The sequence below is a fragment of the Epinephelus fuscoguttatus genome, linkage group LG17 (assembly GCF_011397635.1).
Source record: "Epinephelus fuscoguttatus linkage group LG17, E.fuscoguttatus.final_Chr_v1".
NCBI classification, from domain to species: Eukaryota; Metazoa; Chordata; class Actinopteri; order Perciformes; family Serranidae; genus Epinephelus; species Epinephelus fuscoguttatus.
Genome location: NC_064768.1, coordinates 21,300,835 through 21,324,127, shown reverse-complemented (window position 1 = coordinate 21,324,127; position 23,293 = coordinate 21,300,835). Strand labels below are relative to the sequence as shown.

General features: G+C 40.7%; 1 protein-coding gene across 4 annotated transcripts in view; it reads right to left on the bottom strand.

The window, feature by feature from the left end:
* Window positions 1-23,293, bottom strand: part of LOC125904231 (focal adhesion kinase 1-like) — a 74,239-nt gene that overhangs the window by 33,434 nt on the left and 17,512 nt on the right. For 3 of the 4 annotated variants that reach the window (XM_049601490.1, XM_049601491.1, XM_049601492.1), the window contains exons 1-9: window positions 17,272-18,302; window positions 14,402-14,646; window positions 13,228-13,397; window positions 11,243-11,330; window positions 10,921-11,000; window positions 10,451-10,513; window positions 6,930-6,984; window positions 449-589; window positions 135-212 (exon numbers count right to left, since the gene is read on the bottom strand). In XM_049601490.1, coding sequence (XP_049457447.1) covers window positions 135-212; window positions 449-589; window positions 6,930-6,984; window positions 10,451-10,513; window positions 10,921-11,000; window positions 11,243-11,330; window positions 13,228-13,397; window positions 14,402-14,646; window positions 17,272-17,395 — 1,044 coding nt within the window. In that variant the 5' untranslated portion in view covers window positions 17,396-18,302. Of the gene's footprint in view, window positions 1-134; window positions 213-448; window positions 590-6,929; window positions 6,985-10,450; window positions 10,514-10,920; window positions 11,001-11,242; window positions 11,331-13,227; window positions 13,398-14,401; window positions 14,647-17,271; window positions 18,303-23,293 lie in introns of those variants that run through there. The other variant, XM_049601493.1, reaches the window with a different exon arrangement.

The following is a 23,293-nucleotide window of genomic DNA, read 5'->3' as shown; positions in this document are numbered from 1 at the left end:
GAAATAATGGCTTCCTTCTGCATATTGAGAAACATTTAAATATTTTGTGGACGCAGAACATAACATGCAGAGGCCATTCATAACTTATGTTAAACCTGGTTTCATAGTACGATGTGGTCTAAGTAGGAGCTCACCGTGGATCCTTTGTCAGTGAGGTAGCTGATCCCTTCCTCCGGCCCGATAGCTAACTCCACCTGGATCACCCAGCTGGACTGTTAATAGAGAAGAGAAGGGATACGAATTAAAAAAGGAAAAGAGGAAAAGTTCAACACAGGAGGGAGAGAATTCAAAGGAAACGGTTTTAGAAAAGGTCATGGCATGAATCACATCATCTTGGAAACATGCAGTACCTGATGTCACCAAAGGGGGTCAGCTTAACACAACTAACCAGAGCTCTCAGAGTTCACAGGGACACGGTACACTGAGGGCAAGAATGGAAGAAACTTACCCCGAGGGCACATTTGAAGCACTCCTTGTCGTAGCGGTAGACTGGTGCGAGCACCTCCAAGAACTTAAGGATGCACTGTTCATCGTTGAAATTGGCTACCTGCTTAAACGTCTGCTGAATCAACTTACGGAGGGTTTTAGCCTGAGGAGAGGGGAGAAACGGAAGAACATTACAGTTAAAAAATGCTATTTAGCCCATACAAAATCTGTAACTGGGAAAGAGGAGGATATGTGTGGGTGCAGAGTGACAGAGACACTAAGCGAGGAAAACATTGATTGACTAATCGTCCACTCTGGCTCTAATCAAACTGACCTCACCACTTCATTCCAGGCGCACTCTTAGTTCAGATCAATATCTTCACAAAGACACATTGATTGTGCTGGGTTGCCACTCAATTAAACATCAGCCTGTCCGTTCATGTGTAGCGAAACTTAGACCTCACTATGTGTAAGTGCTCACAGAGACTTTTAGTGCGACAGTTGTGTTTCTCAGAGCAGAGTTTTATAGGTCGGTTATGTCACAGAGCGTAGACAGATGGAGAGCTGACAGAAAGAAAATCCATCTAGGAACATCATTCTGTCATTTACAATCCTCTCTATACTTCATCGCTCTAGACATAAAGATGCACAGCACACACACACACTTATACACATATACATAATCCTAATCTAAAAACATTGCGTATATGAAGAGGAATACATGCCTGACAAAACGACCTTTTTAACCCCTTTTCAGCCTCGTATGATCTGAGCTTTTATACACAGCTATGGTCAAATATTCAGTATCAAGGATATTAAAATACATATGGATTAATGTGTTATCTTAACACACAGGGCTGGGCAATATGGAGAAAATAAAACATAATATTTTTGACCAAGTACCTTGATCTTGATCTTGATATTGCAATGATAAGGTTGACTTTGGCTTTGCATTTTTCATAGAGAAGCATCAGTAATGTGGATATTAGGGGTGATGAGATATACTAACATTAACAATAATTGTGATATTAAACAAGTGAAATATTGATATCATGTTAATAAACCTTGGGTTGCCATTAAACTATCCATTGGTGTAATTGCTTTTTTTTTGCACGCTTTTGCACAGACTTACGGACTCTCTCTCACCTCTGTACACTCGTATTTGGAGTGTAATTTTTTTTCCAAAAAAGGGACAAAACACATAATAAACACAGTTTAAGATGAATGTGACTGATAGAATTTTTTGCTGTTGTTGTAGGGCTGCAACTAACGATTATTTTCATTGTTGACTAATCTGTCGATTATTTCTTCGATAGGTCGACTACTCATTTTATCGAAAAATGTGTTAAAATGTTGGAAAATGTCGACCTGTCTCTCCCGAACCCCAAAACTATGTCATCTAATGTCTTGTTTCGTACTCGCTCCAAAGGGTTATAGTTCACCGTCATGGGAGAGTGTGTAAAGCTGCCAATATTTGAACGTAAGCAGCTGCAATAAGAGTATTCTGGGGTACTTTTATAGTACTTTTCTATGAAAAAAGATTCAAACCGATTAGTCGACTACTAAAACAGTCACCGATTGTTTTAATAGTCGATTAGTCATCAATTAGCCGACTAATCGTTGCAGCCCTATGTTGTTATTTTCCAAATTTTCTATAGATATTGTGATAATATTGTTATTGTGAACTCTGCTGGTGTAGTGAACATCTGGCATTGTGCCAGCCCTATTGGCTATAATGACTAAATGAGTAAAGAAAAATATCAGAACAGCTAAAATAGTCTGGTAAATTCAAAGGATTTCATCACTTTACTGTAACTTAGCCTTTAAAGCCAGGAAAAGTCAACACTGACAATATTACAATATCCAAAAACTAAGTCAATTTCTAGTCTCATATCACAATACTGATATAATGTCAATATATTACCCAGCCCCACAGAAACACTTAGTACAGTCAGTGAAAATACACATTCACACAAGCTCACGTACAGTACCGACAAACTATAAATAGCTCTCCGTATATAGATTAAGATCAAGATTAGAGGGGATTTAGTTCACTACGAACCAGGCTTAAAAAAGCATGAGTGGATTTACAGTAGTCTGGTTCACTCACATTAAGGTCATTCTATGCAAAATAAATGAACAGTTGCACAATTAAAATCAAAACCAGAAAGAAATCTATTGGATTGATTTATTGACTTTAAATGTGACTTTACACACAAGCTGACTGTCAGATGAGTCTAATGAGGCCAAGATGACGAAAAGTATGTATAAAACGTATACCGTGCGAAAGAAATCTTCATCATTATTGAAGGCAGAATCATTTATATGACTATCAAGCCTTAATTAAATTTATTATCTGTTCTGTTGCCATTTCTATTGCTATATTTATCACTCAATTGTAAATAAAAGCATGAATATCTACACTTCATTTCAGCATTACAGAGCCCTGTCGCCAGCTGTCTACTCATTAAGCCTGGAGGAATCAAGAAACATTCACACACACTTACACACAGACACACACACACACACACACACATTTATCCACAATGCTCCTGTGTGTGCAGCCGTATGTGTGTCATGTCATAACGCACAAATGATTATAGAATATAATGTCTGTGCGCTTATGTGGACTCTTGATAGGATCAGTGTTTAAATTCCTCGAATTCCACCACAGACTCACACACACTCACTCACACACACACACGTATGAACACAGAGATATCGTCAGTCCAAAGTGTCCACCCTTCCTGAGAGGAAGTCCTGCGAGTGGCTATCGTTCCCCTCATCACCATGTTGACCGTCAGTGGAGCAACAGGCCTGAACAGTTGTGTCACTCTGCTGACAAGTCACACATAGTATATTCTTTACAAAATGTTGTCAAATTCATCAGTCTGTTGACATAAGGAAGGACACAATGATGGCCGTGTGTATTACGTGTGTGTGTGTGTGTGTTTCCTCAGCTGTGATCTGTATTAGAAGTAACTGGAGGTAATTTGGAGTTTTGGTCCAATAGTTTGTTGTATCACATTGGTCTAAAATGGTAAAACTGTTTCACATGGGTCCGTTTACTGCTCACCTCAAGATATGTGAGTGAGAATGGGTTCATTGGATACCCACCAGCCTCCCCTTGCAGACATGCCCACTTTATGTTGGTCCCATGCAGTTTTGGGCCCATGCTGTTTTTCCTCATACACTACAACTGTGTTATTTTTGCCTATTGTATTTGAATATGTCTGCATACTGGGTCTCTTAAACAGTCTTGGAACTGCATAAATTAGGTATGAATAGAAAGCTGAGACTCTTGTGGATTAAATGAGACATATTGTATTACTGCATGACGATGTTAGTCACCATAGTAGCCCTTTCATTATAGTCAGATCACTTTTTGAAACTTGCCCTCACTGTATAAAATGACCTATTGTGACCTCTAGGATAATCACAGCCTCATGAAACTTTACAACCACAAACAAGAGACCACGAGCATTCAGAGGATGTATGGCTTTCATATGTATACTGACAGGGTGTTTCTCTGTCATTTCCAAAACAGATGTGCTCTCTATCCGATCGCTTGTAATCTCCAAATGTCGAAATTTTTGGTAACTAAGCAGCAAGGATTTTTCTGTAGTGTTCATTAAGGTCTTAGTGTCTCTACTGTGGTATTTTGAAAATATCTGTAGCACATATCTTTTGTCAGTTCTTGAGCAGTGAAAATGCTTAAATTTAGCACCAAGTCTATGTAACAAATTTTATCAACCCAAACATTGTTGCAACAACACTAGTCATTATGTAAATAATACAAATCAGAGGAGACTATACTAACAATCTTTTTTAGTCTTTATTCTCAAGTTAGCTAGAAGACCTCAATATTTAATAGGGAGGCACAAATGCAGTCATGTCTAAATCCACACAGTACTTGTACTTGTGTACTTGTTTTTTGGACATTTCATTGATGATTGTACTCTCAGATCATCATCATCACATATTTGGCCTGCTGTAGAATAGACTTGAAGGTCTGACCAAGTTTCTAATTCAAAAAGTGTCAATAAATCTCACTTAGGTATCACCAAATCTTTCTGTCCTAATCCTTGGTTTATTGAAGTTGAGAGGGATTCAATAGGTTATGAATCTGATGAGGGGACAACAGACTCCATGGCTCAAGCTGGTCGATGGAACTTTGATCCTTAAAGCCTCTAAAGGTCAGTTTTACTAAACCTGCTGCCCAGCTTGTCAATATGAATGAACAGACTCTGCTCTTTATAAAGCTTTCACCACAGCTAACATCAGTCACTGTTTACTACCACAGCCATCTGCTCTGGGGTTTGAGTGTGTGTGTGTGTGTGTGTGTGTGTGTGTGTGTGTGTGTGTGTGTGTGGAAGTAGAGTCCATTGAGGGTGCATAATCCCATTAAATGACTACCATTCTCTTTCACCAGAGCGAGCGACAGAGACGTAAATGACAGCTGTGCTCTCTCTCTCTCTCTGCGTCTCTCACTGAATGTATGTGCGAGCAGATGTGTCAGACAGTTATTTGCTTAACATTAACATAACTGTTTTTAACTGCTAATACATGATATAATTATGCAAACAAAAATACTTTAAAAGGCAGACACAAGAAACTAATTAGGGCTGCAGGTAATGATTAAGTCCACGATTTTTCGTTTGGTCTCTAAAATGGCAAAAAAAATGGCCCAAAGTGACGTCTTTACATCGCCTTTTTTATCCTACCAACAGTCAAGGACCCAAAAATATTCCTTTTCATTATCACATTGACACAACAGAGAAGCTGGAATCAGACAATGTTTGTCATTTTTGCTCGAAAAAACAACATGGTGTTAAATCCAACTAAAACAGACCACATATGATGTCTTATAAAACGGGACTCAGGGGAGTGTGTGTTGTCATGTCTGCCAAAGAAGTAGAGAATGAGAGAAAGAGAAGACGAGATAAAGTAGGTGATGAGGGGGGAGTCAGCAGGGCTTGACAGACGTGGGGGGACCCCAGAAGGAGACGCACACTGACACCTCCTCCTCCCTCCTCATTGTTGGAAAGAGAAAGTGGGTTTTATACATGACCTGAGGGTCACACACACACAACACACACACACAAACACAATTTCTGTCCCTCTGCAGAGCATCTGTCCGCCCGCCTGCTGACATCGAGACCTTTTCGGGTCACTGGGGCCTTTCTTTCACACCCACGCAAACACACGCACACAACAAGACCCTCCCCAGAAACGCGTGCCGTAAATTTATCACTGACACAGACACTGTTCGTTGAGCGAGCCCACCGAGCCATCACACACAAACACACACCAGCAAATGTGCCAAAATACAAATGAACTGAATATTCTAACTCAAAAGCTTATTTAACGTGTCTTCATATCATAACCAAAGTTATTAAAACGGTGCTTGCAGAGTGCTGATGATCAGGAAACTCAAATTTCAGTATAAATCCAGGCTAGCTGTTAGCATGCATTCACACCAAATCTGGCATTGTGCCGATTATCCTAAGAGTTGTGCGACGGTGTAGGAGTATTTGTCTTTGATAAGTTTGTACAACATTTAACGACAGAAAGAGATTGCATTGCTTGTTCCCATGGGCTGCGGGCGACTTTCCAGTCTGATCGCCGATTACATGATTGGCCACCACACTTTGACGTCGTGCTGTGTCTCTCCAACAGCTGAATCTGTTTCAACTTTTCACCACAGACTGCTTTGTTTTCTCGTTGGAGCCACATCACCGCAGCCTAGATACACTACCCACATTTAAATGAATGGGCAGAGTGGGCTTTTCGCTGCAACGCTGCATTTGGTGTAAATGAAGCCTTACTTTTTGCTAAGCTAAGCTAACTAGCTGCTGGCTGTAGCTTCATTGTTACTGGACAGGCATGAGAGTGGTAACAATCTTCTCATCTAACTCTCTGCAAGAAAGCGAATAAGAGTGTTTCCCAAAATGTCTACCTATTCCTCTCACAGTGGGGCTTGCAGAGCATGGATTCTTCACTGATGAAAACTACATTCATCACACTCATCTATATATAGTATGTAAGCGGGTTCTCTGGTAAAAGTGTCATATTTTCCTACTCGTTCTCCTTCTCGTCTCCATTCATCTAAACTGTGCCGCTTAGTTGGCCAAGATTTCATTTCAATCTTGCTGAGTCTTGGATTGCTTCACACTTTCTCAGCCAGGCCAGCCTGAGTCTGACAACATGTCAAGTAACACATTCAGAAAACTGGCTCAAAGCAGCAGTTACTTACACCAGGGAGCTGCCTATAAACCACACGCTTTGGTTACTTTTAGTTACTGAGCAGCTCCAGTGGAGCAGATGGGAACACTATGATAGCAGCTGCTGAATGCTCACTCACCCAAATTATGATCAGAAACCCTTTAATTCAACTATTTTTAACTAGATTGCCAGGGTGTTTTCTTTCAGCAACCTGACATATTTATTGTGAGTACTCCTCCACCTCCTTTTGATCTCCATTCAAAACCCATTATTCTCACCTTGACTGAATCCAACAGGTCTTTTGGGAAAAAACGCCTCAAACCAACGTCTTTCCTGAAAAGAGAGACAGAGAGAGACAAGAGGAAGAGAGCAGAATGTTCATTATGCTGTAATTACACTGAGGAATGTTAATCGACAACCATTTCTGCCTTCATCTGATCTCAGGAGCTTATTTGTTCCTCTGCAGAGAAATTACCAACAACAGCTACAGACAGACACGGTTAGGCAGGACAGGCAACTGAAGACAAGAAACAGAAAACAGAAACAGAAAGCTATGACTAAGTGCTGACTACACAGAGCACTACTCATCTTTTCCTAAGAGACGGGGCTGAGGAAAAACAGGGAGAGCAGAAAGAGAGAGATAGAGAGAGAGGCAGGGAGGAGTACAAAGAGAGAGACCACAGAGACAAAGAAAGATGTGCAGAGCTAAAACAGGAAGCCGGCTAATGACTCAAACTCCTCTGGAGAAAAGACAAGCACAGAGAGAGTAGGAGAGAACAAGAGGAGAGAGAGTGAGGGAAAGGTTGGGAGCTTACATCACCCTTTTTCTCCAACATAGGTCAAATATCAGTCAATTAGTAGTATAGTATTATTACACTGCATGGTGTACAACAGGGTTGGGGTTTTAGTTTCAGGCTGCCCCAGCTTTAAAGGGACAGTTCACCCTAAAATCAAAAACAAGTATTTTTCCTCTTACCCACAGTGCTATTTATCAATCTAGATTGTTTTGGTGTGAGTTGCAGAGTGTTAGAGATATCGGCACAAGAGTTGTCTGCTGTCTCTTGGATATAATGGAACTGGATGGCACTTGGCTGTAAAACACCTCTATAGAACTCAACAGCAATGTCTCTTTCCAGAAATCATGACCCGTTACTCAAGATAATCCACAGACTTTGTTGTGAGCAGTTTTATGAAGAAACTATTCTCTTCCTACAGAACTACGCTCACTTAAGTGCATCAACGCACAGAAGGAAGAGTGCATCTACTGCTAGCTCACCTAGCACCACTGAGCTAGCTTATATTAGAGCCCAGCTAAGGAGGAAGCCAATGATGCTTACAACTTACAATTTCACAAGCACAAGCTTCTCCTTCATGAGTAGATGCACACTTCCTTCTGTGCTGTGATACGGTTGGCGCGTGCAGTTAGGTGGAAAGAAAATAGTTCCTACATGAAACTGCTCACAACAAGGTCTGCAGATTATCCTGATTAACCGGGTCATGATTTCTGGAAAGAGACAAATGTATTTTTGTGGCACTTTGAGCACCACAAGCTGAGTGCCATCTAGTTCCATTAAATTTGAGAGGAGGCAGATATCTCTATAGCTGGTATCTCCAACACTGCAACTCACACCAAAACATTTTAGATAAATAATTTGCACTACAGGTTTTAGAGTGAACTGTCTCCATAAAGTATTCTCCTCTTAAGCAAATAAAACAAGTGTAAATACCACTACTATGCTTGGGGCTGCCCATCATCATGTCTATGAGGGGATCATTTTATAAAATGTGCTGCATGTTACCTGTAAAACTGTTCACGTTCTCTCTCAAAATCAAAGCTATCATCAAAGGAGGAACAGGAAGCACAGACAGATACAGTGAATAAAGGACTCAGAGATGACACACCACACCAACCTCAAAGAACGAGCACTGACAAAGCCACTGATTACACGCATTGCATTAGCTCACAACCACAAGGACTACAGCCAACTCCGACCAGCTGATCTCCAAAATGAGATTGTGTTTAGTGGCTGCAGAAGAGGAACTAACCAAACAGGGGATAAGTGCGTGGAAATACAACCAAAATGACTAATATTGTCACACTGACACAAATCTGTTGAGGCAGTCATATTACTGTATATACTTGGAAGACAAACTGAAAATATGGGTCTTTAATTTCCCAATAATGTCTGAGAGGTTACCTTGAAAGATCTATGTAGTCAGAACAAATTATGGGGAGAATAGAGACAGTGCTCAGTTGATACACTTCCAGTTAATTAATTCCAATTAATTGCTAGCACAACCTCCAGAGGGAGCATACAAAAACGAAACTCTTCGGGAAACTTCTTGAAATTTATAAGGAACTTAATCAGAAATAATGGACCCTGAAAACAAAGTGTCTGTGTGGTCTTTTGCTCTTTAAGGAACAAAGAGGAAAAAGCAGAGAAAAATGGAGAAATTAAATGGGTGAAACAACAGCACTGCCAAAATGTATGGGCGGTGATGGACCACAGACACTCAACAAGAGCCTTGATGGCCAACTGTCAGCTTGGTGTATTCAAAGCCCCAACAGCACTTTCCCTCTCCGTCTCTCTTTGGTTTAAAATATGCATGACACAACATCTTTTTCCAATCAAACGAGAGAGGCAGTGAGAGGGAGATGGAGAAAAAACAAAGAGAGGAGGAACTCAGGAAAAAGAACTGACAAAAAAAGAGGATGAGAGCTCGGAGGAGACAGACAAGAGATGGACTGAAAGGATGGAGAAGAGAGACAAAGAGATGTCAGTGGAAAGATAGAAGGCATTCTTCTAAGTTAATTGGAGAGCTCGTTAGGCTGATGGACTGAAAGAAAGACTTCATTGGAATAGGGCAGCTCATTAGAGTCAGAGCATGTTAGAGCCAAGCCTCGTTAGGGCCGGAGTTTGTTAATGTTCTTCATCGACATCCATCTACCAGGGAGCAACACATGGAGCAAACAAGGGAGCTACCATAGACAGAGCAGCCAAACCCGAATCAGTTTTCAAATATGACAGAGTACAGAACATGGCGAATGTGATCAGGTGACTGAGGAAACAGGGATAAAAATAATAACTATAGCTACACTGTAGCCTTTTTTTGGCGCAAGTACATGTAAAAAAATGTCAAATCACAGTTGGACTGCAAAAAAAAAAAAAAAAAAAAAAAAAAAATGGAACAGCAATTTTTAAATGTTTCCAGACTTTTGTGCAATTCCCAAACTCTTGTTTTTCACTTCACAGATTTCTAGGAACTCTGTACCAAAAACTGAGACACTGTGTTATTCTTCTGTTCTTACTACTGGGATACAAAACATATTTCCAGGTCATGGGAGAATGCTTTGTACCAGAGACGTTGATCAATGGACTAAAATAACATATAAAAATCTATATAATGGAAAGGTTTTCACTTTCCCTCAAAGTCCGAAAAGATTTCTTTCCAGATTTGGACCAAGTCGGCTGTGTATATTATAGGTTAGACTTAAGTTAGACTTGATCGAATGAGTGAGACCAAATGTGATTTACATTATTGTATCCATCTAATAGCTCACTCTTCATTCTTTTTTTTCCCCATTCAACCCTTTGCAGCATCTATGGTGAAAGCTTCCCTTGTTCAACTATAAATAAATAATTAAAGCTTATGTTATAAATAACGCCTCTGGTAGAGCCAGGCTGTAAAATGGTTATCAAAGGTTTTTGGTTTTTTTTAGTGTGAGAAAGAAAGAATGAAATTATTAAAAGACAACGTGCACTGCTGCAGCAACTTCGCTCATGAAGAACATACTTACTCCAATAGTTCATAGTTGGATTTCTTGTCCAGGGCGTTTCCTCTCATGTCTTTGAAGAACCTCCTGGAATTGAAACCAGCAGGACACAGACAGAGAGAACAAGGTCAGATACATTCACTGCAGACATGCACACACGTAAAACAGACTACTTGTTAAATGAGTTCCTAAAACATTTCAGGTTTTAAATTTTACCAAGACAAGGATTCATGGAACAACATCTACTTCCAGAAAGACCGAAGAGGTCAAAACTTCAGCAACATTTGCAGTGTAAAGCACAACTTTATGAGACCAGAACATTTTGGCTTGTCACCTACATCGGAATTACAACTGGGGGTTTTATGTTAGTCGAAGAAGTAGGTGTTCCTTTAAATAATGAACACTGATATATAGCCATCAAACATGCACATGCAGTTATCCATGCACAAAGTCCTGAAAAAGAGCCACAGTTTAGCAGTGTGAACAAGTCCCACCTGATTTCTAGACAGCCCAGTTTGAGAGCTACATCTTGCTCCACCTGTTCCCCGATCTCCGTCATGTAGTCGTTCTTCACCTGGGGGACACAAATACACACCACAGAAATATGTTTATTAAACACTTATTTCTACAAACAACAAGCCGTCTACCTCACACACAAATGCACACACGGTCCTGCTGACCTAGATTACCCAAAGGCAAACACATACAGTCCTTCAAGCGGAGCCATATGTCTCAGCGCTCGCTTGCTGCTGGCAGAAAATTAAATATGTTTGTGTGTCTGGATGCCTCTGGGAGTGTGTGTGTGTGTGTTTATACCTGATGGTAGAAGTAGTTTAGTGTAGGTTTGTCTTCTGTAAACTGCTGCACAAAGCCCTTTGGAAGATACCGGATCCTTAACTCATACCTACAGAGGACAGGGAGAAAGATAGAGTGAGCCTTCATATTGTACAATAATTTGCAGCTTCTGTATCTACTGGAAATAAGTGTTGGGATACAGTGATGTCTTTGAGATGCCTTCTGTGGGATAAAAACATGAAGAACTGAGGGAAAAGCAGCGCAGATGAGAGGAAAGGAGGAAGGATGTGAAGTCAAATAAGAGAACAAGATTAATCAAGGAGTAGACATGATTAAAAAGAGTATGATGAGAAGGAGAAGAAGAGAGAGGATGTAGAGAAGGAGTAGGGAGAGGAAAAACAGAAGGTGGTGAGGAAAAAAATGATATGCAAGAATGCAAATAAGGAGACTGATTGCAGGATCAGTGGAGGAGAGAGACAGCAAGGGTTGTTGACTTAGTCAGACAAAGCAGACATCTGGTTCTCGCTCTTTTTATGTCCACAGTGCAAAAGGTCTCCACCTCACAATAGCATCAGCACAGAGACCACCACAATAAACGTAATATATACCAGTGCATTAACATCCAAACTGCCAAACCACCTCAACCACGCCGCACCACACACATACAAGTCGTCCTAACAGACGGGCTGCACTGTTTTTCATGACGTTGTTTACAATAAATCACTTCTGCTGTTCTGCTGCACAATAGGGCAGACTGCTGAAGCTAGCCGTTTGAGGAGACAGTAAATTTGACTAAATGCACAAGGCGAAATAAGTCACTATTATATGTTTAGGAAACCAGTTATGAAGTGTAACTGCACAGCTTTTCTCCAAGGTTCTTTACTCCCTTTCGCCACAGAATCTCAAGCCAAGTTCATTTTGTATTTGATATATATAAAGCTACTCTGCCTGGTAAACGTTTGAGACAACACCTCAGTTATATACTATCCAACGTCTTTGCATGCTGGCTGCCTTAATTTAAGTCCAGTCACACCTGATTTAGCTTCACGTTCACTTCTATGCAATAAGAAATGACTGCATATTGATCCAGAGTTCAGTCTTGACACACAACATTGTGAGGCTCTAATGTCCAGCCAGTTGAGGAGAAAAGGTGAGACTGATCTTGTGTTCTGCAAATACTCTCTGTCTATAACCTCATTTATAGAGATACACTTGGGGAAATAATAAAAGCAGCAGAGAAGAAGGGACACTGCTTTGGCTGATCAGAAGCTGTGTGATTTACTGCTGCTGTTAGCCCGCTAGCCACGCTAATACCTGAGGTTTCTGCTCACAACCCTTCTCACACTATTTCCTGTCTGCAGACAAGTAACTCTAACAGAGGAAAATCTAGTCTGACAGCACCTTTACAACCACTCAGCACGTTAGCAAATAAAATCACAGCAAAACAACACCTCTGTGTCAGACATGCTTCTTATTTTTAGCCTGAGGCAGTGACACTGAACTAGGGTTGCCACAATACACAATTTTAAACGTCAATATAAGTATAGAAAACAAGACTTGGTACCTCTTTTATACCAAGGAAAAAGGAAAAAATGTCTGGCAAACAAAACAGTATTTCTTGCACACAGTGCTGGTACCAAAAAAAGTCACTGAACGCACGAATCCAGTCGTATGGTGGGTTTGTTGCTGAAGAAAATGTCACAACAGCCACAGGTTGAGGATCGGGTGCTTTTCTTCACGATTGTCTGTGCAGTTTTGGGATAAAACTCTGATTGGACTTTTATGTTTTTTAAAGCTCTGGCACTTTTGATACTATCAAATATATAATTAATAAAGATTGTTGCATTTTACGCCTGTGGTATCGAAAAGGTATCCATCCTTCAAGCTTACTGTGTTTGATAGAATCTTAGATATGTTACATCAGCAAATATGACAGCTTATTAAACACATAGTTTAGTATATGACACACACACACGCACACACACACACTCTTCTTCTTCTTTTACCTCCACTCCTCGTTTGGTCGTGCCTGGTCGTATTTCTCTCTGACGTGGGACACGCCCATATCGGGGTGGAGCCAGTGCACCTGGTCTCTGGACTGGATGTTGCTGAGACGCAGACCAAAACAAGACGTCCAGCGCACTTTGTGGATGTCAAGGATCTTCTGGATGATTCCCTGGAAAAAAAAAGGGAACAGTTTTACTGTACTATACTTTTTTTACCCTCTTCCCCTGCACAGTTAGACGCACTGTTGTGAGACTAAACACTAATATTATTTTGGGATTAAGTGCAAAATCTGCGGATATTAATTTAATTATTGGTGTATTTGGCTAAACTGGGCTAAATTACAAAGCATTTGCCTTTCATCAGTAGCTGTGGTGGCTCAACACATGTGCTAAACTGTATATCAATGTGGTGAGTGAACCCGAGATGCCCAGTGGATAAAGACAGTTATCCAGTCTATAAAGAAGTCAGTCTGCCATCCCTCAGTGTGCCAACTGCGCTAGTGTTTATGTTTGCTCTTTTGCATCAGGTCAATGAGGACATGAGTCCGTGTATGTGTGTGTAGGTGACTTCAAGCGACTTAATGCGACGTTCCCACCCAAACAAGTTGACAGACATCATACACACACATGATAATGCTCACAGAACCATGTGTGTTGCAAATGCTAGGGGGTCTGACCTAGATACTGAAGGAGAAAGTGGAGAGTGGAGAGAGGAGAGGAGAGGAGAGGAGAGGAGAGGAGAGGAGAGGATGTCTGCAGTGATGTATCCTGTGCAACCACTAAAGTTGGAGCAGTGCTAAGTAGTTTCCGTGTCATGGGAGTGGATCTAAAAGGATACTAAGTAAACATACACTAGTACACAGTGTACCGAGGTTATATGTATTTGCCTGCAAAATATTCTCATTGTGCAGAGTGTCTTTTATCAGAGGAGACAGCTCGGACCTTGTGAAAATCCACCTTAAAACCACTGTTTGGAATAAACTGCAACAAATCGGGACACCAAATGAGCACCAAATGTGTTGTAGTCCCCAGCAAATGCACTATTTGCTCTTGTTTGAGAATCCGGCTGACTTTGTGAGTTTTGGATTGTATTGAAATGTAAGGCATCTCCTGTATTTTGTGAGCATATATACATTTAGAACATGATGGCAGAAAAAAATACTTCTCTTCTTACCCTGACATCGGTTGCATCTCCATATCTGATATTGGAGGACCAGCAGCTCTGTTCAGAGTTGTTCTCAAAGTGATGGAAGACTTTCAGAACCCTGTCCACAGAGCCGGTCATGGTTCGGTCCGACCCCCCTGCGCTCAGCCGTGACTTGGCGCCACCCAGGAGGGCATGGTTCAGGTTGGGGTCCAAGTAAGCCGTCGCCATGGTTTTCCCTGCTGACACTGCTGCTGCTAGGTGTCTGTCATATTCTGGGCAGGAGAAGAGAGAACATCAGACATTGGTGAAATGAGGGAGAATAAAGAGTCGAAGCAGAAGGAAAAAGAATATTTCTAACTTAATCCTTCCTGTGAGAGTTTAGCCTGTGATGCCTGGTTCACACTACTTGACTTGAGCCCTGATTTTCTGCTCGCAGACAGTTTTTGGAGCTCCCCGCCAAAAGTCCTAGATCAGAAACAAATTGGTGTTGGCTCCACATTTGCAAACTGCCGCTTCCATGGCTGCATGCTGCATCGTTGTGTCGCAGATGTTCCCCAAATATCTGGCATGTTAAATATCTGGACTTGTCAGGAACCTTGTCAGCGAGCTACAGCCAATGAGAGCGTAAGACATGTCTAGGAGAGAGACAAGTGGCTCTGCGACACGCTCCAAGGTGTGTGTATGTGTGTGAGAGGGATAGACAGAAAGGGACAGAGAAAGACTAAAAGACAGTGGAAGATGGACTGTTGCATGCAATGTTTTTGTGAGTATTAGGCTATTATTAGCTTACAAGCAACTCTGCTTCACATAACATACTCATCTGAGATTTCTCCTGGTGAAAGATTTTGAAGTGTGTGACCCTCTTACAGCGCTCAGTCATGTAGTGTGAAAACCACAACAACGTCAAGACTCCTGATTACAAGACAGCAAGTTGTGTAAACGGTACAGCGATCTGATGACTTTGAAAGTCGTGTAGGGTGAACTTAGCTTATTCGAATATTGACCACTGCTTCACATACTAGAGATGCGCGGATGGCGTTTGGGCGCACCCGAATCCTCGTGCAGTCATCAATCATCCACCCGCTACCCACCCGATGTAATTATCTTCTAAAATTTAGAGACCTGCACCCAACCCATGCCAAATATTAAGTTATTGTATTTACATTTAAATTATGTCCAGCCGTTGGTGCTCATTCGCTTTTCATATAGGTGCATTTTCTTGACTTAAACGATTAAAAGATTATCGGCTACTTTCAAATGTGGTCACATCTCTAATGTAAAAATTTACTCTAGCCTAATATTGTTTGCTCTGTTGCTTTGTTTTTTTAAAAAGTGCTATATAAATAAAGGTTATTAAATACGAATATAACTGACAAATCCACCCACAATCCACCCGAAATTAATTACAATGTTATTTTTTATTGGCCCACCCACCCGCGGATATCCGCAAGATTTGCAACTCTATCACATACACAGGAAAAGGATGCATTAGGGCTAACAACAAAGAAGTGACTAATCTGCAGATTTTCATCTTGACTAATCATTTGGTCAATATACTGTATATCCTAATGTCTAAGGTGGCATCTTCACGTTGCTTGCTTTGTGCAACCAGCAGTCCAAAACCCTGTGGTATTCACTTTACAGTAATATAAAACAGAGAGAGGAAGCAAACTGATTATCAAAATAGTTGCAGATTAATTTTCTGGCACTCAGTTAATCAAATAATCAATGGTTTGAGCTCCACCTCATAATGCTTGTTTTGTCCAAACAACATTTCAAGAACTAAAAAATAATGAATCCACTATTAGACGATGAAAAGCAGTAAATCCTCACATTTAAGGAGCTGGAACCAGATAACATTTGGCAGTTCTGTTTGAAACACTGACAGAAACAAGTCATTAATAGTTTTGTATTTCTGTCGTTCTACTAATTGATTAGACAACTAATTATTTCTGCTCTAGTTTGTATAATATAATAATAACAGACTGATGCTAGGTGTTCTCCCTTCCCCTTGTAATATTGTTGACTTGTATCTTGCTCTTGTCTTCCTTAGAATAAACCTTGTACAGCAAAAGTCTGCTTTGGATGTGACGTTCTTTGGCAAGATAGTTCTTTGGTATTTCATTGTTTCATGTCTTTCATCTTCCCAGGGAGAGAAATAAAGACGGAGAAGTACAGTCAGGGTCAAGGCTCGTAGGCACCTGTGTGTCTATGACACAAAGAAGAATACAATGCACCTCGGGCTTACGTTTTTCCTGAATAAAAAGTCGCAACACTGACACACTTCCTGGAATTCCATGGTAACTTCATCTGGGAATGCCCGACAAGAAGAACCTTCTCTGTGTCTGCGTGTGTGAGTGTGCAGGACATGTTTTGTGTGTGTGTGCTATCTGTAATAATGACACTGTGTAGGGAAAAAAGACGAGATCACTTTCACCATCTTTTTCTGCTTCCCTTTTGCCCTGTGCTTCTCCTCCTCTCTCCTCCATTAAAGGAAAATTGATATGTTCTAGAAGGTAATTACACCTGAGAGAAAGAGACGGAGAGAGCGGATGCATACTCATACTCACACTCACACACACACACACACACACACACACACTCGTATAAGTCAGAGGAAAGACTATAATGTCGTTGAGGGACATATCACCGTAAGATAAATATGTACTTCCATGTCACTCTGCCCATTTCAAATGACTTTTATATTGACAAATCACTCTCTCACACACACACACACACACACACACACACACACACACACACACACACACACAGAGCAACAGTAGCTTCGGCTGTACACCAAGTCAGTTCCCATGGAGTCAGATGTCACACTGTGGAGGGGCTTCATGCTACTGTGTGTGTGTTTTTTCTGTGTGTGTGAAGGAGATTTCATTCACCTCTGTCCCAACACATGGGGAAGGGGCTGCAGCCGCTCATCGCCATGGAAACACATGTCTGTCCCTCCCTGTGTCTGTCTGCGCCGAGGACAGACACACAGCTAGCAGTCTCGCAGCCCCGCATCACACGTGCACACACTAAACTTCTTGTGTACAGAAGCTACATAAATAAATACACACACACACACACCCCAAGGTCCTAACACAACTGCAAGAACACGCTCACATAACCCAAACACTGCGATACACACACACACTCTGTCTCCAAGGCTGAAATCTTTGTCTCCAACTTTTGTCAACAGCTTTGTTAGCCAGCAGTTACTTCCAGAGGGGTAATCCTCGAAAAGGCCAATTTTTATGTCCTCTGACACGTCGTATGGAGTGTGAAGACGCCACAAAACGAGAAACACATCAACAGGCAGAAAGTTAAATGAAAAAACTCTTCTTTGTTTGTGTAATCCTGTTCCTGTTATCCACAGTTGCACAAGTCAAGATCGATCCCCAGAGATGTAAAGCTAGTTTCATCCACAAGCTTCCCTCCTCTTCTGTCTCAGTCCACTCCTAAAGTACTCCTCAGTGGCCCCTCTCTGATGACAACACACTGTTTGTTTTTTGCCCAATTTCTGCCCCATGCCTGCACTCCATAGTTACGCAGTTGCCGAGGAAGAGTCAAGCTGCTGTCGCTCAGGAAAGGATTGGGGCTATTTCGCTCAGTGGAGTCCCTGTGATGGTGAGAAGACTGTCCCTCCAGCAAAAAGTTCACAGCCAAAAATCCAACTTGTACAGTGTTGGTCCAATGAGCAGACAGTTACTTAGTGGTCACAGAGAAGGAGAGACAAATTCTGTGCTCAGTGATAAACAAACAGAAAGTTAACTTCGAAAAAGAAAGTGAGAGAACAGAGGGAGCCAGAAAAACAAAGCGAACAGAGACAGAGGGAGAGAGAGAGAGAGAGAGAGAGAGGGAGAGAAATGCAGCGATTGTTTCAGGATGAATGAGAGGAAGAAGAGGACAGAGCTGCACAACTGAAAGAAAGTTGAGTGGGGAATGAGAGAGATTGAGAGAGAGAGACACACACAGGGGCTGCAGGAGAAGCAGGAGGAGCTAGAAACTATTAATATGCTAATCTCACTAGTCTCTTGTGTTCAATGAAAAAAAAAACCTCCCACTTCTGTTTATGAAGCTGACCTCAGAACAGCCCTTATGTTGTGCCAATATTGCTATCATGGTAAATGCAATGCAAGATAAAAATCTCCTTATGTAAGTACTCTGAGATACACATCTACAGCACCTCCTTTGCTGAAGATAACAGCAAATACAAAACACACATGTAAAAAGAAGCCAGGACAGAAACAGTGATCAAAACCAGTTTACATCTCCATCATCTCCCACACTACACTCCTCCTGTAGCTCATTTAAAGCTACATATTTTCACACTGACCACTATTTAACAATAGAGCTGCAACTATTATTTGATCAGCTGTCAACTATTTAACTGAGTGCCAACTATCTGAGTAATTTAAAGAAAAACTGTCAAAATTCTCTGATTCCAGCTCCTTAAATGTGAATATTTTCTGGGTTTTTTTGCTCTTCTGGGAGAGTAAACTGAATATTTCAGGGTTGTGGACAAAACAAGACATTTTAAGACGCCATCTTGGGCTTTGGATAATTTTTTTTTTACCATTTCATAGGCGAAAAAAATAATCAGTAAGTTAAGAAAATAACCAACAGATTAATCGACAATTAAAATAATTGTTAATTGCAACCCTATTTAATGATAGCCATTTTTAAGTCTTTGGGCACTATTAATATATTAATATCACCAACTAATCTGAGTAGCAATTAATTAGTTTGAGTGATTAAAAAAAAAGTCAAAATTCTCTGATTCTAGCTTCAAAAATGTGAATGTTTTCTGAATCCTTCATTCCCAGATGACAGTAAACTTAATATCTGGACAGAAAAATTAATTTGAGGATGTCATCTTGGATGTTTGGAAACAAAAAAAAAAACAAAAAAACATTTTATACCATTTTCTGACATTTTCTGGCAATAAAAATAATGGTTAGTTGCAGCTCTAGTCCAAAATGGCCAAGTTAGCTATCACAAATAATGAAATTATCGGAACACAAACATCCTTTTTCCAAACAAAATATTGCGAATAAAAATAATTAATTCAAAGGAAAACCATTTTCCCAACCCCTAGAAAAAACACAAGAGAAGAAAAGTACATTTTCGCCAACATGCCCGTTGCCCCGGCAGTGCCCAGCATGTAAACAAGCAGCTCTACACAACATGCCAACCAATCCACTTCCAAACCACAAGGTCTTAATCAATCGCACTTCATACTGAGCATTCAAACTCATTCAGCCTGTACACTGGGGGTCATACTCCCTCTAGCTCTCAGAGTGCTGGAGGTGCTGCCCTGAGGGCTCGTCTCCAAGGCAACATGCCTACAATATTCTGTGAGCGAGTGGCACCTATCACCACGAGTGTTACTGCTGACCAGATGCCAGCCTCCATTAATCACACGGATATTTATATGGCCGAACACATCGACTGAGGAACCCAACAGACTTCAGCGAGTTACTGAACACACACAAACATAAATGCGCACAGCAACGTCATAGAAACTTGAAATCTTGATGGTACCTTTGTGTGTGTGTGTGTGTGTGTGTGTGTATGTGTGTATGTGTGTGTGTGCACGCACGTGGGTTTCCTATAATTTGTGCTCCATCTTAGGCATTGGCCATTGTTATGAAAATCTGGTGGGACCAGGAGGTTTTAGGAGGGGGTGTGCGTGCGTGTGTGTGTGTGCTATTGAAAGCCTTTTGTCGGCGAGCCGGATGTTGCCATGAATGGGAAGCGCTCTTCTGGGACTCTGCCAAAGTCTCTCTCTCGCTCTCTTGTGCTGTTGTGAACACATAATTATTTTACCAGAGGAGGGAAACACAACACCCACCACCTACTAAAAAAAAAAAAAAAAAAAAAATCAAAGATGCAGGTAAAACCTCAGAAGTGTAGTAGCTACTTTGATGTATGCGTGCATATGTTTTTATTAGTGAACAATCAATGTGCTCGCATCCATGCCTTGAAGTTAAACTTCAAAAGCTATTTGAATTAGACACGTATTTCATCTCATAAATTTAAACAGTCTTCCTGCTTGTAATTCAAATCACTATTTGCTACATTACTATTTTTGTTGCTGATCCCGTCAGAACTATGTGTAACAATAACTGTTTTCAAACCCTCATGTCAAAAGTCATACAGTCACAGCCTCAGTTTGTAAAATTCACTTTTTTGTCAAACAGCTAAATGACCAGTGAATATTCAAATTTTATCAACCACTCAATGGGTTACCATTATTTCTTTTGTTGTTGATGTTGTTCTTTTTGGCTAGTGAGTGAAGCAAACCTATTAGCCACATTTGGCTATTGGATGGTGCTAATTTTGTACCCTTCACAGGCCCTTTAACTACTGACGAGGTCAACTTAACAGCTCCCTTTATCAATTTGTAATACTGTAATGAGGTTGTACATAGGTTCTATTCTTCTTAAAACACACACTTTACAGTGTCAACATACTTTGGAATCCAAAAATTGCCTATATTAACACAAATGGATATCTCATTAATGTTGGCAGGGCCTTTTGTTGTTGTAATGTTACTATTTCCTTGACCTACAGGCCAAATAATTGCCATTTCTTCGTGTGTCTGAGTCAAGTGATTGTTGGTATAAATAGTTTAACATGAGCTAATATTTAGAAGTTTTACTTATGATATGCACTGATGACATAAATGCATAAATCAGCGGTCCAATAAAGTATCTGAAGACTGTGGAGTGATTATGTTGATGAAGACCCCACACCTGATAGTTATCACTTTAGGTGTGAAGAAAAAAAACTAAAACAAAAAGTGTTTTAATTTGCCTCGTAAACCCCCAAAATGCCTGCACACATGCTGGAATTACCCTGGAAACATCCTGTCCAACTTTGTTTCTATATTGACGATTCCATTGTTATTCTTTTACTTCCTTGCAGCTGGCAACAAATAGGAATTGCTGGACACTGGCAACTTGATTTATCTGACGTTATTGGCCAGCGAGGCCTTCTTTTAGGGCAGAGTGCCACGACACATACGTATGCTTCCCCGCTTATCTTATTTCTGTAGAACATAAAGAGGGAAAAAACACACCCTCAGGTGGTTGGGCGTTGGACTTTCAATTATCTTCAAAGAGCATATTTTGTTTATGCTATCTACAAAGTGAAGATTACAATTAGTCACTCACTCCAACTACAGCGATGTTCATTCTTTCCCTCACCCCTGTCTGCACTAATAAGACCAAAACACCCACACACAGATAGATAGTCCCATTCTGTCTGTTTTCTCACTGGTGTAACTGTCTCACACATTAATAATATGACTCACATAAATATGTGCAATTAGTCTATCTTCTCATTAGCACCAACACAGATTATTAGCCTGAGCTCCTGAGAATATCTCAACAGCTCACGTCTCATAAGAAGATGTCAAACACTAACACAACACATTCACTTATTCTCATCACACATTTGTTCTTCATTAGACTGCAATCCCTTGTAGGAAATAAAATACTGAAATAAAACTATTCCTCATCTTTGAAAATTAAGGGTCCATTTATGTCTCTTTTCCACCTCTGGAGATACAGACTGCATGTCATGGTCTTAAGCAGTGAGTTGTAAGTAGGCTCAGTTGTCATGGAGTTGGCTAAGTTGTAATCGAATGATTTAAGTGTGGAATTTACAAATTTTGACATCGTGACAATGAAGCCAACTTCTATTTCCTGATGAAGACTATGACATGTGGTTGAAAGCACCAGAAACAGAAAGCACTAGTAATGCCTGGTTCACACTACACAACATTTTTGTCCGTTCTGACAGTCACTATGTTAGATTACGTGATTGTGGAGTCATAAAATCGTGCCGTGACTTGGCCGACAGACATGACAGACTACACGATGGTCCACACTGATCATCCCCAGTTGTCTTTTACAACGTGTGGGATGTCATCGGGTTGTTCTTGTCCTATTTTTATTATTTTTACTATTATTTCAGTTCATGTGCCAGCCAAAATTTTGTTGTAGTAACATAAAAAGTGCCACCAGATGGCAGGAGCTACATTTGAAGTACTGCATGCAAACATGCAAGTCACTGAATCCTCCACAACAAGTTCCTGCAAATGTTTCACAATAAAAGTCTTTTTAGACAATGAAGGGATTCTCTCAACTGAAATTATAACGGGCTTTTAATTTTTTACAGATACAGGAAGTGTTGAGTTTGAAATTACGTCGCAATACATTAACTTTATGAAGGCAAACAGGAACGGATAAAAAGTAGAAAGTATCAAAATATAGAGGGAATAATATCTATTTCTACTGGTCAAAGATTGTGACGGGAGCAGTCGTGAACGACATAAGAAAATCAAACATGGTACGACTTTCTGTCTGGATGTCGTGAGGCGTCCCAGATGTAGCATCAGTTGTTGTCTACTATGACACGCTACACAAGATGAAAAGATGGATTATCGCGTACGACACTCATTGTCGTTCACGATCCGGGCCGACACCATACGACGCTGCAACTGGCTGTAATTGGGCTGATATTGTGTAGTGTGACCACTCTGTTGCCTCACTCAATGCCCTTCCCACATCTGATTGGTTACACATGACAAGTAACAGCCTATTAACACTGAAGGCAGCCCTGCCATGGCTGACCACTGGGGCTGATCTGGTGAATGAGTGGTGCTGTGTGTGAAAGGCAGCAGACATTACTGGCGTTGAAATGAGATTAAAATCCTCTACACTGAAGTTGCAAAAACACCTAGTGTTTCAGCTGTGTAAAAGTGGTTACTGGACGTAACTTCAGCTATATGAGTACAAGAGCTGCAGGGAGAGAAAGAAGGAGTAAGACAGCACCTGGATGCAGCATTTCTGTGTACAACACTGCACTGGATGTAGTTTTACAGTAATACATCTCATCTTTTCCCTTTTA